Genomic DNA, 15735 nt, shown 5'->3' on the forward strand with positions numbered 1-15735 from the left:
GCGGCGGCCGGCATCGGGTTCCCGTCCAAACAACGGTCGAGACGGAGAGAGAACGGGATAGAAAGGAGAAATTACTTTGACCATGAGAAGTAGAGCAAGAGGATAAGTTAGAAGGAGACAGGAGTAAAACGGTCACGCCTGGTCAAAAAGATAGGTTAGAAATTTACAAAGTTAAAAAAACACGAAATAACAAAATAAGGTGAATCACATCTTTCGTGTATTCTGGCGAAGGCATTCGAGCTAAGCCCATTCTCTCGCTGGAAGTCTGTTTAAGTCTGCCGAGTCTAGTCAATGGCGACTGATCGGAGAACGAGTCCATGGAAGCCCATCCGACCGCGCCGCCTTCCCTCCCCCAACCGCGGCACCACAGCCACCACCCTCCACCACCACCACTCCGCCCCCAATCGCTGCACCACAGGAGCCAACCGTCGCCGCTGTCGCCGTGCGCTCTCCCCACCCCGCGCGTTTCACCCTCGTCGTCGCCGCGCTCATGTCCGTGTCGTGGTTCATCGAGCCGTTCGCGGCAGCGGCCACCGACCTCCGCATGCCGTGGCCCGCCATTGTGGCCACCCTCGTCTGCTTCGCCGCGTTCTGTGCATCCGTCCTCCTCTTCGGGTCCTTCTTCATGCTCCGGCCGCTGCCCGACGCCGCCGCTGTCATGGCCGCACAGTGGAAGGGGGTCAGGGCCGTCGCCGCCGTCTTCGCCGCGGTGGTGGTCGGGGTCTCCAGCTGCCTCGTTGCCGCCGGTGGATCCGCGTATGTGTATGGCGGTACGCACCAGCTCCTAGCTGAATAGCGTGGCTGTTGGCTAGATACTGTATTACTGTATATTGTGTCCGTATTGTTGTTGTTATATGCATCATGTGCTGTGTTTTGCTCTTCGTGTAGTAGATAGACTATACATAGATTATACACGCATATATGGTTTGTCAGAGGACATTACAGAAAAGGTAAAGTAAAATAAAATGTTCCCTTTGGTGAGTTCATCATGTGGATTATGGATTTTTTTTCTTCAGTCTTCTATACAACCAGGGGATCCATGTTGGGACCCAACTATTTTCAGGGAATTAGATCTGTGAAAATTAGGCAGTGTTTTATGGTGGAATCATTTAGGAGGGGGACTTATCCAAGTTTGTGAAATTTTAATTTTTCTTTTATTTGGCACAATTATCAAACAGGAAAATGAATCTGAGATTGACACAATAAGGATCTGTGCAGTTTCCTGTTTGTTGATTATCTTCAACTCCTCACTAACTACTGATCATACTGATAATTTCATAACTAACCACATTTGTCAGAACATAATTGAAATTGATATATGTGCAATACTGAGACATCATCTAACACTTTTGTGCTTGTAACTAGGTTATTATCGTCTCTATTCCAAACAGGGTATAAACAGTACAATCAATACATGGTCTGGCAAAAAGAATTACTCCATTTGCTATGTAGTGTGTTACCGAAAGTTTGTGTTCAAGAAAAAAAAGTGTTACTGAAAGTTCGGTAAAGGTTCTGCTCAAACAAAAGGACGATTCAGATAATCTCTTGACTATTTTCTTAAATGCCATTTCTATATCCAAAATGCTGAATAAACTAACTGTACATTAATTTGAAAGTTTTTTTATAAAGGCCCATACTCCAGTTCCTAATCATATTTTCTATTCTCCTTAATGTACTCAAAATTTATTGAAGAATTTGTTGGACACATGTATGTGGTTAATTGGTGACCCAGAGGTAGCAGCAGAGCACTCCTATTTGATGAAAAAGAATAATTAGAAGAACTCGTTTACATTCCATGTTTTTCCTTTTACTGATTGTACATCAAGCAAACGCAGACGGCTACTCCACATATAAGGCCTAAAGCAACTATTGTGTCAAGGTGTTGATTGATTCAGAGAATGGGAACTCATGTTATGCCCTGTATTTACTGTTTAGCAAAGTAAGAAAGTTGTACCAAGGGACACATTTGACACATTGGTGATCATCATATAATATCATACATTGCACAAGTTATCCACCGCCTTGGTCCAGCCGAGTTTTTGTAAACAAATGGTAACCAGAGCTTAGCATAATTGACTAGACTACAGAATTATGCTTTCATTGAGGTTTTTGACCATTCTGTTTGTATAGCATCAATTTGTAGTACTCTCAGTTGGATGTAGACATCATTCTATGGATTAGGAATTTAGGATGACCAGATGGGGATGTGAAAGATTTGGCAGAAGGAATATGAAGTATCAATATTACTGCTTTGTGTTATGATACTATGATGTTTTTCTTATTGCATTTTATAAGTTTTAATGACTCACACAATTTAGCTATATAAAGCTCTGCATTGTTTTTGCAGAATAGTATACTGCTTTGTTTCCTATATCTGGTATGCAACCCTGTGTTCTGATTATTTTCATTTGTGATTTTCTTTTATTTCTTTCTTTTTCTTTTCCAAATTCTCTTGGGTGTTGTGATCACAATCTCTCTTTTGTAACCAGTAGAATCTTCCTTGTGTTGTCAATGCTTTTTAGTTTTTAGTAATTTGCTATTGGCCTCCTGTATATCTATGTGTTCTTTACTGATTTGGTCGTCTAATGAGATCATTTAGTTCCAAGTCTAATAACTTCATTCGGTTATCCCTCTGCTAGTATGTGTTATCTGGGCAGAATCCAGTTATGCGCAGAACTTTATTCTTTTGAGTGCAATGCAACATACACCAGTGGATATCTGAAGTTTCATACTTTCTTTCCCATCTTTCTCAGGCTAGAGGAGAAATGGGAGTCTCTGGTAAAGATTCTTTTGTGTAATATTGCTATGTATAATGTATTGCATGATAGCATGAGAGTTATATAGGTGTTGGGACTTGGGATATGAAGACATTTAACTTGTAGGAGCTCTTCTATTTTTATTGGCAGAAGCTTTGTTTTCAACTCACATGATTCTAAATTATATTTTTCTTTCCAAATATAATTGACCTATAAGCAGAAGGTCCCATATAATATTTTTTGACAGAACTATGGGGTGGAAAAGGTACCTTGTGCACACCTGGATAATAAACCTTGTACTGTGGCGGTGGAACTAACCATGGAGGCATGGAGGGACCTTGTGAGTAGCTTGCAGTTGTAACTAGTCATAATATCTAACCATGGAGTTATGATTACTATTGCGTACAGCTAGTGCTGCATGGTAGTAGTACATCTAACTTAATTGTGGAAGCTCTTGTATTTTGATTGACAGAAACCTTATCCACTCATAGTTTTATCAGCTATAATTTTTGCATCTGACTGATCAAAACTGAAGATGTGCCCTGCGAACACCTAGACACTAAGTCTGGCTGTATGTAGCTTTCATTCTTACAGGCATGATATTCCAGTGCTGAATGCATGATATCTGTCCATTGACATTTCAGTTACCTCATGTATACTATCTGCAAAGCTGCTGTTGTAACCTTGAATTGACATTTTAATTTTCATCTTGTCAGATCAGTTATATAGTTGTAGAAAACTTTGTTGGAGAGCTACAGGGCCTTTGGTTGGCTTTTGGCTTCTGGGAAGCAAAAGCTGCTCCCAAAAGCCAAACCAAAGGGACCCACAATGGAAGAGGCACACTGTCCATACCAGGATAACAAATCTTGAGCTCTGGTGGTGAAACTGGACGTGGAGGCACCTTGAGTAGCTTGCAGTCATATTGGGGCATTATTATGTTATTGCTATAGGGATGGTATCTATTTGACATTTCAACTGTCTCATGTATGTTCATTCAGCTGCCACGGAACTTCTGTCTACAGATTTTGTACTTGAGCCATACCATCCACAAAGTTGCTGATGTAACCTGGACCCTTTTGCGGCAGTTTTTGTTTTGTCAGGTGAATTATGATTGCCCCTTTGACCCAGCATTTATATTTTCCGATGCAACATCTGTTCTTCCAGGTAGTTATTATCTGACGCTATCAGCATCATTTGATGTGTCAGTTCTTCCACCCTTATAATTTTGTACTAGTTCTTAAAATAGTGAAACTAAAACTGAAAAAAAATACAAGAAGCATAGGGGAGCCATTTAACCAGATTTGCTTGTTGCAAATCCGAAAATTACAGGCTTGAATAGGAAAAATATGTCCTGGTGATCTTAGAACATGGGTTAATTTCGTGCTACATTATGGTGATCACGTCCTATAGTCAACAGACCAATATGTATTTGCAGGAAAGGCTGATACGTTAGAGGATGGAAGAGAGGACTCAGGCCCCGTTTGAATGTTGCAGTATTCTGAAACTGCAGTATCTAGAAACCACAGTTTTAAAGACCACAGCCATGTAATACCATAGTATTTAGAAAATAGAGTTTTTCTCAGTTTTAGAAAAAAAAAAAACATGACGTGTGATATGTTTGGCTGTTGTAGTATTGTTGCCGGCAATTTCAAGTGGTTTGGCTGCGTGGAAGCGTACAAATATAACAGCATCCTTCTCTATTATTTAAATAATGAAACCACGGTATTAATCTAAAACTCCAAAAAAAAAACTTTGCAGCCAAACAGGGCCTTAGTCATTTGGAGGTTCTTGCGACAGTAAAAAATCAGATTGAGCAATGAGCATGGTGGGTGGTGAGTAGATTTCTACAAAGAAAATTACAACATATAAGTTGTTAATCCATCAAGTAAAATGACAAATTAACACAACATGAATTTAGAGAACCTGATAGGAGGAGGCAAATTTCCATGAAGTATCCAGTATGATGTCTGTCGAGAAATTAGACAGAAAACATAAACCATGGTGAGTAGATTTCTACAAAAAAATTACAACGCATAAGATGTTAATCCATCAAGTAAAATGACAAATTAGCACAGTATGTATTTGGAGAACCTGATTGGAGGAGGCAAATTTCCATGAAGTGTCCAAGAATGATGACTGTCGAGAAATTAGACAGAAAACATAAACCATGGTAAGTAGATTTCTACAAAAACAAATTACAACACATAAGATGTTAATCCATCAAGTAAAATGACAAATTAGCACAGTATGTATTTGGAGAAGGCCAATTTCTGCAGGGTCTCCAAGAATGATGACCGTTGAGAAATCGGACATAAAAACATAATCAATTTCCTTTGCTGATATGAGCTACAGATGGACGTCTCTGCCTAAAAGGACAGATGATGCGAGACATGGAAAATAGAGAGGCACTAGATCAGGCATGAGGCTGAACGAAGAGAATGGGCATCCTGAATTACGTGATAGTCTTGGTACGTGCATTTCTTCACAATTCTTTTCCTACCACAATTCTTAGACTATTTGTTCACAACACCATTTATTCCACCAGTTTGTCCATTTTTCCAAATGGACTGCACAACTCTTGGCACATCAAATTTTCGTGCAACTCCCTTTGAAACCCCGTGGCGTAGAATAGGAGGATCAGTTTTTGCCAAAAGCTCTAGATATATGGCGATCTTTAAGTCGTCCGGGTAGAACCTCCGTTTGTTATTATTGGAACCTGTAAACCATAAGCATGTACTGTGTTTAGTGGAGAAAACTGAAACTGAACCTGAACCCGACAATAGTCTGAAGAAAACTGAAAAACTGAACCTGGCATCTATCCGACAACAAAGAAAACTACTCCAACCATCAAATCACTTAAAATTTTTAACTAAAACTAGACTAAACTGATCTTGAACCTGACTAAGAAAACTGAACCTGATCCAACGAACAAATCACTGAAAATTCTTAACTAAAACTGGACATAACTGTCTACTCTGAACCTGACTAACGTGCATACTATTCATCGTCCGACAATGGATTTAACTGTCTACTCTGAATCTAAACAGAGGCATACCTCCATGTGTTGGCACACCTTGCTGGCCATTGGCAGCATCTGCTTGCACTCCTTCTGTTCCTCCATCATTCACTGTAGGAGGAGCTTTGCACGCCAAAAAAAAGAAAGAAAATAAGATCATTCACGGTAGGAGGAACAAACAGCCAAAAAAAACACAGGTAGTTGATCCGACAATATGCAGAAATCTGAACACAAGCATATGATGAATGGAACTAACCTCCATCTGTTGATGCACCTTGCAGGCCATCGGCAGCAGGTACCTGCACTCCTTCAGTTCGTCCATCTACATCACCCATGACATGGAACAAACAACCAAAAAAAGAATGGGATCATTTCTGAAACATTCACAGAAATTTCCAATAGGAATAAGACAGAAAACTGAAAATCACCATGTGAAAAACCCTCTCCTTGCACGGCAACTGCTGCAGCAGCATGTAAACCATATCATAATCAAGTTCATGAGCTGGGCCATCAAACTCTACAATGTCATCCCAATCTATGGGATTCATTTGACCGGATTTGGGTGCCTCTAAATTCAAATCAAAATCTAGTCCGGGCATTGTTTTTTATGTCTAGACAGAGAAAGAAAGGGGGGGGGGGGGGCAGCTTACTGGAATTGCCTGGACGTAGTGATCCTCCAAAGCAACTTATATAGGCCATGGCAACGTGAAAATGAAAATGGCTAGATGGCGTGGAAGTTTGATGCACCGGTGCTTCTTTTGGTATGGGCGGCAATAGAAGGAAGTGGTGCACTGGTGCCTAATTTTTTTTTGAGTCTGTCTACTACACAACCATGTGTTTTATGCAGTTTCAACACATGATTTTTTTTGCACCATATGATTAAGATCCAACAGCCTCCACCCTTCTTCTACCTCCAGCCTTCTTCTACCTACTCACAAGATCACAAGATCACAGATCCACATATCACAGGAAACAATTTTTTTCTATGGAAGGACAAATCACAGATTCGAAGACGAATACGATGACGAGATGCAACGAACTTCTGAACTTGCCAATCTGCGTTTGGATTTTGGAGTACTGACTCACCCGTAGTGCAGTGCAGTGCAGTGCAGCGTGAAGTGTGGAGAATGGTGGTGAAGACATCATCGTGGCACCGTGGCACCATGGCATTGCAGTGTATTATTTCCGTCAGCTCTGTCGGTCTCCAACACGCGACCGTCCCGTCCATGCACGCCGACGCTGGACTGGACTAGCACACGGGCACGGGCACGGCCACGACGGCGGTGACTCCGAGCGCCAAGCCGTTCCACGTTGACTCAGTGGCGCCACGCCACTCCCGGCCCAAGTACGTCGACCGACCCCGTTGCGTTCCTGGTCCCGTAGTACACCAAAAATCCATGTGTTTTTTCGTGCTAAAACACACATGTGTTGTATAGCATTTCTGAATTTTTTTATCTTTGGCGGCTGAATTTTGGTATGGGCGGCCAGAAATTGGAAGGTGATCACGGCGCGACAATAGCTAGCAGGTGCGTGAGCGCACGGAAAATTTCCTTGCATGAGCGCACGGAAATTGGAAGGTGATCGCAGCGTGGAAAAAATTCTTTGTGCGGCGCTGCTGCCTTCTTAAGCGCGCGATTACGAGCGGCCAGGCGGCTAACGACATTTTTAGCGGGCGTGAGCGCGCAGTTAATGGGGAAGTGAAACGGACGCCAACTCATTACTCCCAGCGCGGCGATTTATTGCAATTCGGTGTGCATTTGCTTCTCCTTGGTCATTGCGCGAGAGGCTAAAACGAGTCCGATAAATGGACGGAGGGAGTATTATATAAGGGGTGGTTTAAAGAGGAATGAGGTGAATGGTCAAGCATTTGTCCAATGATAATTGCAGATTATTAAAACGGAGAGGAGGTGGCTCGGTGGAAATCAGTTTTCTGTTGCCTACTTGTGTGTTCTCTATTGCCTCGAGGATAATTCCTCGATGCAGTGATTATACTTGTGTGTGCTCTATTGCCTTGATAGGGGGATGGCATTTTTTTTTTTTTTTGAGTAAAGGGGGATGGCATTGAGCGGTGGAAGCTGAAGAGGGTCAGCCAATCACTCCTAAACTGAAGAAGCTAAGATCTAGGTGGTCGTTTAACATCAGACGGCTGAAACAAAGTGATGATGTGGAACACTATGGTGCAAGATAGAATTTTGTGGGTTTTGCTTTATAAGAGATATAGAAATTAGAATATAGATAGATTACATAATTAGTCGAATGACATTTGTTTAGTATTATAAATATTAATAATTTATATATTATATATGATTAAATTCGAGACTGGTATTTAATTTTTCAAAATACTGAGATGAGTATTTATTTTGAGACGAAATGACCTTTGAAGCTAGGCCGCTGGCTGAAATCCAAGAGCCCCTTTGACCCTCGAGATAAGGGGCCTGTTTGGTTCCGCGTATACGCGCGTTACGATCGAGAGAAGCGATCGAATCCCACCAAACGCCTCACGTCGGTCGCGTGTTCGACGGCCGCCCACCGCCGCGAAACGTGGGGAAATGACCTACGTGATCCGAAATCATGAACGTAGCTCCCGCGCCGCGTTGGCGTTATCGCGGTCACGCGTTCGAATCCCGCAGAACCAAACAGGGACAAGGTATAGTAAAGTACAAACATTGCTTCCCAAAAGAAGTCGCAATTAATTTCCATGCGAAACTGCTTTAAACCCAAAAGCCAGGGTGTTGCAGCCCGTCCTCCGTACCTGACAACCTGAGCTCGTCCAATGATGATCTATGGAACCTATAGATGGTCATGCAGCCTGTGGCACGACGACTTAGCATGAAGCCCGCATTTTTTGGCCCAGCACGAGCATGGCCCGACCGGGAGTAGCAGGCCACGCCTAGGCCTTACCCAGGCACAACGTGCCAGCCCGGCACGACCCAGCCTACAATAGCAGGCCTGGTAGCGGCCCGGCCAAAACCCCCACACCCCACGGCCTAATGGCTCCCCTATACCACCCCTCATATATATACCATAGCCGCAGCACCCTCTCCCTCACCCCTCAAAACCCTAAATCATTTCCCTACCCTCCCTTCCCACCCGCTGCGCCGCTCTCTAATCTGAGTGGTCTCCTTTCTCGTCTCGGTCACTCGGCTGGTGGTGTCCGTCCCTGACTCCGGTGACCTCGATCCGACTGCCGCCGGCCCCGCCGCTCTCCCATTTCAACCAGAGTCCCCTGATCCCCTGCCTCTCTGACCCTCCCTTCTCCTTCTCCCTCTCTCTCCTCTCGCTCTCGGTGACTATGTAAGTTTGTGTCCTCTTTCATCCCTCCCCCGCCGCTCGCCATCCTTGCTAATCTGTGTGTCGTTGTGATTCCTCTGGGTGGCCCTCGTCTTCTCCGGCACCGGATTCCGGTTGCACAGGTATGAACTCTAACCCTCCTAAACCTATCATTCTATTTTGATCGATCTGTCTCTAATCTGTTCTGTTCCTCTCTATCTCTCTGCGCAGGTCGATCTGTCGTCGTCCTCTAGCTGTGGCATAGAGCGCGCAGGGCGGCAACACAGACAAAAAGCCTGTTCCCACTAGAATTCAGTCGCAAGCACAAGGCCAGCCAGCCTTTCGCCGCGGCCAACTCCTCGTGACGTCGCCTGGGACGGCCCAGATCCACCGGGTCCCGTGTTGGACGGCGGATCTCGGCCCCCTGCGCTCTCCGCACACCCACTGACCCACCGTTTTCCTTTTCCGCCCCACGGCAGCACCCTGCACGATCGTGCCTCACCTTCCATTTCTTGCCATCCCAGTTCCAGCTCTCGTCGGAACGGCGGCCGCCCAGAAAACCCCAACCCCCGCGGCGCAAAACCCTAGTTAAAGGCGGTGCGGGACACTGCTTGGGTTCGGTGATGGAGGAGGAAGGCGGCGCCAGTGGCAACGAGGAGGTGGTGCAGCTGGAGGACGCGGTGGAGCTGCTGGTGGAGCACCTCGTGGCGCCGGTGCTGCCGCGCGGCCAGGTCGACCGGGAGGAGGCCCTGTCGCCTGAGACCCAGGAGGCCGTGGCGCGTCAGGTGAGGAAGCTTGTGCTTGACCCATTGCTCCTTTTCGTCAGTTGTGACTCGCTTGCGGTGGGGTTTTGGTCGATCGGGGTTGAGGAACGGAGCATGGGGCTTGCGCCTCCTCCCCATGCGATTCGTTTTGGGATTTGGGGGTGGATTTGGGTCGCGCGGCGTGCTACGTGCTTGTGGCATTTGGAATTCGCGGCTTCTACAGGCTGATCGTCTGATCCATAACATTGTTCCGCTTAGCGTTGATCACAGTCTCTCTCTCTCTCTCTTCTTTTCTTTTCTTTTTTTCTTTTTTTTTCTTTTTTTTTTTTGCAATTGCCGATCGATCTGCGGCTTTTCTCACGGTGCTATCATGGAGCTTATTGCGGCTTATTTGTTTCGTGTTTGGGACTTTTGGGATTCGCTTTTGTTTTTTCCAATAACTCGTCGGCAACTTACCTCACTACGCCGCCATGGATGTGGTTTTGTTGTTGTGCAGGTCCACGCGGCGGTGCTCCTGTACAACTACTACCACCGGAAGCAGTTCCCGCAGCTCGAGTTTGCCAACCCCGAACGGTTCTGCCTGTCCGCCTCCCTCAACGTTAGCAACAAAAATCTGCCCATGTACCTGAACCAGGCGCAGAACCGCCTTGGCAACGAAGTGGGGGCCGGGCTCTCGGTTACTGACAAGGCAATCATTGACGCCTGCGACATTGCCGAGGCACTTGACCCCACGAAGGACTCCCCCGAGATGATCATGTGGCCGATCTCCAAGGTCGCAGTTCTGCTTCTCAATCGGACAAAGAAAGTGTGCTTGCTCGAGCATGGATCCAAAGCCAAGGGCGTCTGGTCGATGTTTGAGAAAGATGTCACGATGGCATTGTTTGAGAAAGATATCAAGATGGCATTAGGTGGTTCGCTCAGCAGTGACATGTCAGTGCAGGGGTCGAGTAATAAATCCATGGCACTTCCTTCTGAACCATATGTGCTTCAGCAGATTGCATATTCAGAGGTGGAGCTCAAAACAGGTTGGTGCTATACACTTCTACGGTTTTTCTTCTTGAACTTATAGTGCATTGTATGTATGCACCCTTATTCTTTTTTAATAACTAGAGCAATTGGATGCAGCCTTGTGTCTAGTGGCTACAGGTCCATGCCTTAGGATTAAGATCCAACAGCCTTCACCCTTCTTCTACCTCCAGCCTCCAGCCTCCACAGATCACATATCACTTTTTTCTATGGAAGGACAAATCACAGATCCGCCGCCGCCACTGCCATGGCCAGCGTGGGCGCGGGCGCCGGAGTGAGCTCGCCGTCACCGGCGCCGGTGGTCACCAGTGAGAAAGGGAGAGGGAGAGAGATAAAAAAAATCCATGTGTTTTTTATGCTAAAACACATGTGTGTTGTATAGCATTTCTAGAAAAAAAAGGTTGTTTTCGCGCGAGCAACCAAACATAACCCTCCTGCACGCCTCCAACATGGCTGCTGAGGGCCTGGATGCCTAGAGCGAGCCTAGATTGGCCGGGAAGCCAACCAATCGCGTCCTAGAGTAACTTAGATTATGTACATGAGCTGATAGCAATCAATGTTCTTTTCGAAAGAGAAATACTATACAACACTCAAGTGTTGGAACACTCGATTTTTCCCTCTTCTCTCCCTCTCCCTCTCTCTGTCTCCATCTCCGGCGGGCTTAGAAGAATTTTTGGGGAGGCAGGCAGAATAGGCAGTGGGGACGGGAGAGACGGCAGCGAGGCGAAGGCGGCGGTGATGCTGCCGGAGCGAGCGGCGAAGGAGGCGGTTGGGCCAAGTCGGGGCGAGGGTGACCATGGCCGTGACGGTGGGGGGGAGGGGAAGATGGAGGTCACCGCGGACGAGGTAGGGTCTCGCCGGAGCTCCATGGCCGCGGCCGCAGAGCTTCGGTGAGACCCTACTGTGCCGTGGCGGGGCGGTGGACGGTGGGCGGCAGCGGCGCGTCAGGAGGAGGAAGAAAGTGTGAAGAAAAATATCTGAGTGCTCAGGGCCGGTAAAACACCCGAGTATTGTATAGACAGATCCTTTCGAAATTACACCTGATTGTGTGCTCAATACACAAGTTGCTTCGAAAGTGGAATTGTGTGCTTGATTTTATTGATTTTGCAAATTTTATGCCTGTGTACCTATCTTTTGTATGTCTTAATAGGTATGTCTCACACACTTTTGTTTTAATAGGTATGAAGCGTATAAATTTGCGTTTTATCGAAGACCATCGGGTGTACTCACTAAGTAAGAAAGGGACAGCTACCATATTGTTCCTTTTGCACTATGATCAAACTGTCGATAGCAAGCTTAAGGAAATGCCTTTAGATGCCCTGATCGAAAGGTTTGCTTTTCCACTGTACCTACTTTGTACCATTGCACGTTGCAGACCATATCTTAGATTAATGTTGTTAGAGGCAGCAAATCAGGAAAGTGGCTAGATTGGCGGCCAATTGAGAGGAAGCCTGGGTGCACCATTAGCATGTGTTAATATAGAAGCTTAGCAAGAGTGATTGGGAGAGAAGTAAGGGGTGATTGGGTTATGCCATGGGCCTATCGATAAGGATCACTTGCTTAGGGGGTCAGGTAAGCCTCTCTATATAAGGAGAGGAGATGTATCTATCTAATCAAGCGAGAATTAAAAGAAAAAAAACCTTCTCCCTTGCTTGGCAGTGGGCAAGGCCCTCGGCCAGCCCCCTCTCTCCCTCGCAACCATAACAGCCACCATAACAAATGTCAGCAATGATTACTTTGCTACAGCACTTTCCACCCTTTTCAAGATACTCTGTTTCATGTGTATATGATATCATGCTTGCTGATTGTCCCTCCTAAATGGGTTGCTTTGCTTAGTGTTAATACACAATTTTTCAATCGTAGTAATTTATAAAAGTTGTCCCCTATTGAATTTCTTCCTTTCCTGAAACAGGATGAGTGGTCCTATATTTGAAAGTGGTCCGTACCCAACAACGACATCTGTTGTTGAATGCTATCATTTACTGCCATATAAGAAGGTCTTGTTAAACGTCCTGAACAGGTATATATAAAGATTTATTTCAGCTGATGATTATGCATGAAACCATTGATATCAAAATGTGTCTTCTTACAACTCTTTTAGGCTAATGACTAAAGATTACTCTTGACATGTTGTAGGGACTGGCCTTTGGGTTCTTCACTGAGCGCGCCAAAGGAGCGGGTATTTGAAAATGGGAAATCTTCATCTCTCTCTGAAATAGATGGAAGTTTGAAGGAACAAGAAGCTAATAGTAATATCAATTCTAAAAGGAAAAAAATAACCACAGACGTGACTCCAAAGAAAAATAAGCAGGTAGTAAAAGCTGTTGGTGATAGTGGCACCAGCAACTGCAGCGCCAGCAAAAACAGAAAAGACAGCAACACAAACTGCAAAAGAAAATCTGAAGCCTTCAAGACTAAAGTTGCTACCTACACAGAGCACGGGGATGGTCAGAGCCCTACAAAAGACTTACAAGCCAGTGAGTCTATCAATCTTATAGTACTTCACTACTTCGATTTTGCAATCCATTGTTATTTCTCCTCATCATTATGATAAAGTCACTTAATTTCAGGTGTCCAAATGGACAACAACAGAACAGAGAAGAACTCTAAAAGTAGAAGTGTGCCCCAAGATATCATTCCGGTAAAGAACTCTGTATGAGCTTGACAAAAAGATGCATTGAAATCAGGCGTGATGTTTCTAGTTCAATAATAATTAATATATGCATGTTTATGTGTTAAACTTCAACTTACAGAATTAATTATCTTTCAGACACCAGATGTTGATCCTGTAATTAACGACCATGCCTTGAAAAGCCAAAAGGAGAAAGTCACTGAAAAGTCTGGTAAGGACAATCCTATCCAAGAAAAAAGAAATTTCTTTTTCTTATTATTGATTACTTCCATATTGATGCTCCCAAATCTTAATCTGTATACTTCAAATTGCATTTCAGGTGGCATCACAGGTAACATGAATGTTCAGAAGTATGCGACACTGCAATTACTCCAGAAGATGCGAGATGATACAGTATGTTACATATTGCAATTCATTTCTGAAGTTACAGTGATGATTGTTGATCACAATTCTTCTTTTCCTTGATAACCTAATGTGTACTCATCTTAGTCTATCTATGTTTCAGCTCTGTGAGCATTTTGTGCTTGGAGATCGAAGTGCTGAGTATGAAATGGACATTCAAACAATCTTGACAGGTATTTTACCTTTTCACAACTAAATCTAGATAAAATGGACAATAACAGTGTGAAACCAATGATCTTGTGGCAAACAACTTGTCTTTCCATTCCACAACGTTACTAAACATTGCACGAGGGCCTTGTACTCTTAGGCTTCGATTTGCATATGTGAACCTTGGTCCTGAATGATGGAGTTGGGCGTCACCATCCCATCCAAACAAGGCTGCATAATACAAGTGCATGAACACTATTTAGCCTCCCAAGGACAACCTAGCAAGATAACTTCAATTCCCGTAGAATAATTGTTGACCTATATATCAACATATCTTTTCAACTGTGTGATTGTTGCTAATCAACCTCAATCTTTTACCTTCAAGTTATATCAAATCAGTGCGTATCATTTTCAAACCATGTGCAGAAACGGAGATGACACCTAAAGTAACGTCAATCCTAAAGAAATATGAGAATAGTGGGAAGATGATGGAAGTTGCCAATCCAATTAGCTGTGGAGAAGGATGCCAAACCATGAACATAAAGAGGAAGAAACTGAAAGAAGCCATACTTCTACGCAACAAATGCCAGGCAAGAAACATCATCTGATGTAAATTATTATCATGACTGCCTCTACAATCCTACGTCTGACAGTAGTCATTGCAGGAACTGGATGACATATGCCGTGAGAGCAACTGGATTTTTCCAAGATACAGAGTACTTCCTTCAGTTACCAGTGGTATGTGGTTGATAATCACTGATTTTTCAAGTTCCTGCATGCCGTAGAATGGAATCCTTGGACCATATAAGCATCACAATAATGCAGTCAGATTTAGGCTTCATAGTCTGCTCTTCTTGCACTGTAAAGCTGACACATATGTATAAAGCTACCTTTAAAGTCGGACTCTGATAGGTGCTTACACAAGTTGTTCTTATACCATACTATATGCATGATCTTAGAACTTATACATCCTAATCACAATTTGAATTAGTCAAATGTCCGCTGGTAAATATAATCGGAATCTCTTTTTGCTCCAGGTCGGCCTCGGGCAATCTTTCTCATAGCTTTTAGTTCCTACATGTTCGATCTTTTACAATTTGTACTCCTATATTGGCAGATATGTACGAGGCCAGTGTCCACCTTACGGGCCCAGATTTCAACTTGAGTGCAGATGGTGATATGAAGGTCACCCCTCATGAGGCACGAGACTCAGCGGCATCCAACATGCTGTCTCAGCTTCAGCAGAAGGCAAGGGAAGACTAGGAGAGCAGCAAGTCTCCACACAACCCCTGATGCTGGATCCTTGTTGGGTATCGACTTCTGAATAAGGAAGCGAGAATGTGACTGGAAAGAACAGCCATCACCCTCGCAAAATGAACATGCTGGGAGAAACATCGCGATGTTGTTTGGCTCCCGTGATCTCCAGAGATTACTGGTGTTTAGCACTGTGTTTAAATTTATGGATACCATTGTGTTGTTCCTTCTGCGAGTTCTCTAGCTGCAGCGTGCATTATTTGGTTGTGAAAACAAAAATATATCTATCGATCTATTTGAACCTACAAATTCTAGTCAGATGGTGTTTGCTGCACAAGCCACAGCTTTCTGCAGGTGTGGTTCAGTCTGCAGTCATATAGCTGTGATACTAAGCTGTGTTTTCTTGTTGGACGATCTGGGTTTTCACTTGCTACCTTGACTTGGCCATGTTCTTTTTGTTTCGCTGCA

At 44.3% G+C, this 15735-nt stretch overlaps 1 protein-coding gene and 1 pseudogene across 2 annotated transcripts; both read left to right on the forward strand.

Moving 5' to 3' along the window:
- Window positions 1–317: 317 nt before the first annotated feature.
- Window positions 318–3883, forward strand: LOC136546315 (uncharacterized; annotated as a pseudogene).
- Window positions 3884–8876: 4993 nt separating this feature from the next.
- On the forward strand, window positions 8877–15735 carry LOC136546316 (uncharacterized). 2 transcript variants are annotated; one of them, XM_066538292.1, is made up of 13 exons: window positions 8877–9185; window positions 9274–9827; window positions 10303–10831; window positions 12012–12162; window positions 12745–12852; window positions 12969–13309; window positions 13403–13473; window positions 13603–13675; window positions 13784–13857; window positions 13970–14039; window positions 14440–14603; window positions 14679–14751; window positions 15131–15735. In XM_066538292.1, the coding sequence occupies exons 2-13, from the start codon at window positions 9666–9668 to the stop codon at window positions 15274–15276; spliced, it is 1962 nt and encodes a 653-aa protein (XP_066394389.1). In that variant the 5' UTR covers window positions 8877–9185; window positions 9274–9665; the 3' UTR covers window positions 15277–15735. The 2 variants fall into 2 exon arrangements, with proteins under 2 accessions (XP_066394389.1, XP_066394390.1); XM_066538293.1 differs by having other exon boundaries at window positions 8877–9066.

This window comes from Miscanthus floridulus, chromosome 3 (assembly GCF_019320115.1).
Source record: "Miscanthus floridulus cultivar M001 chromosome 3, ASM1932011v1, whole genome shotgun sequence".
Taxonomy (NCBI): Eukaryota; Viridiplantae; Streptophyta; class Magnoliopsida; order Poales; family Poaceae; genus Miscanthus; species Miscanthus floridulus.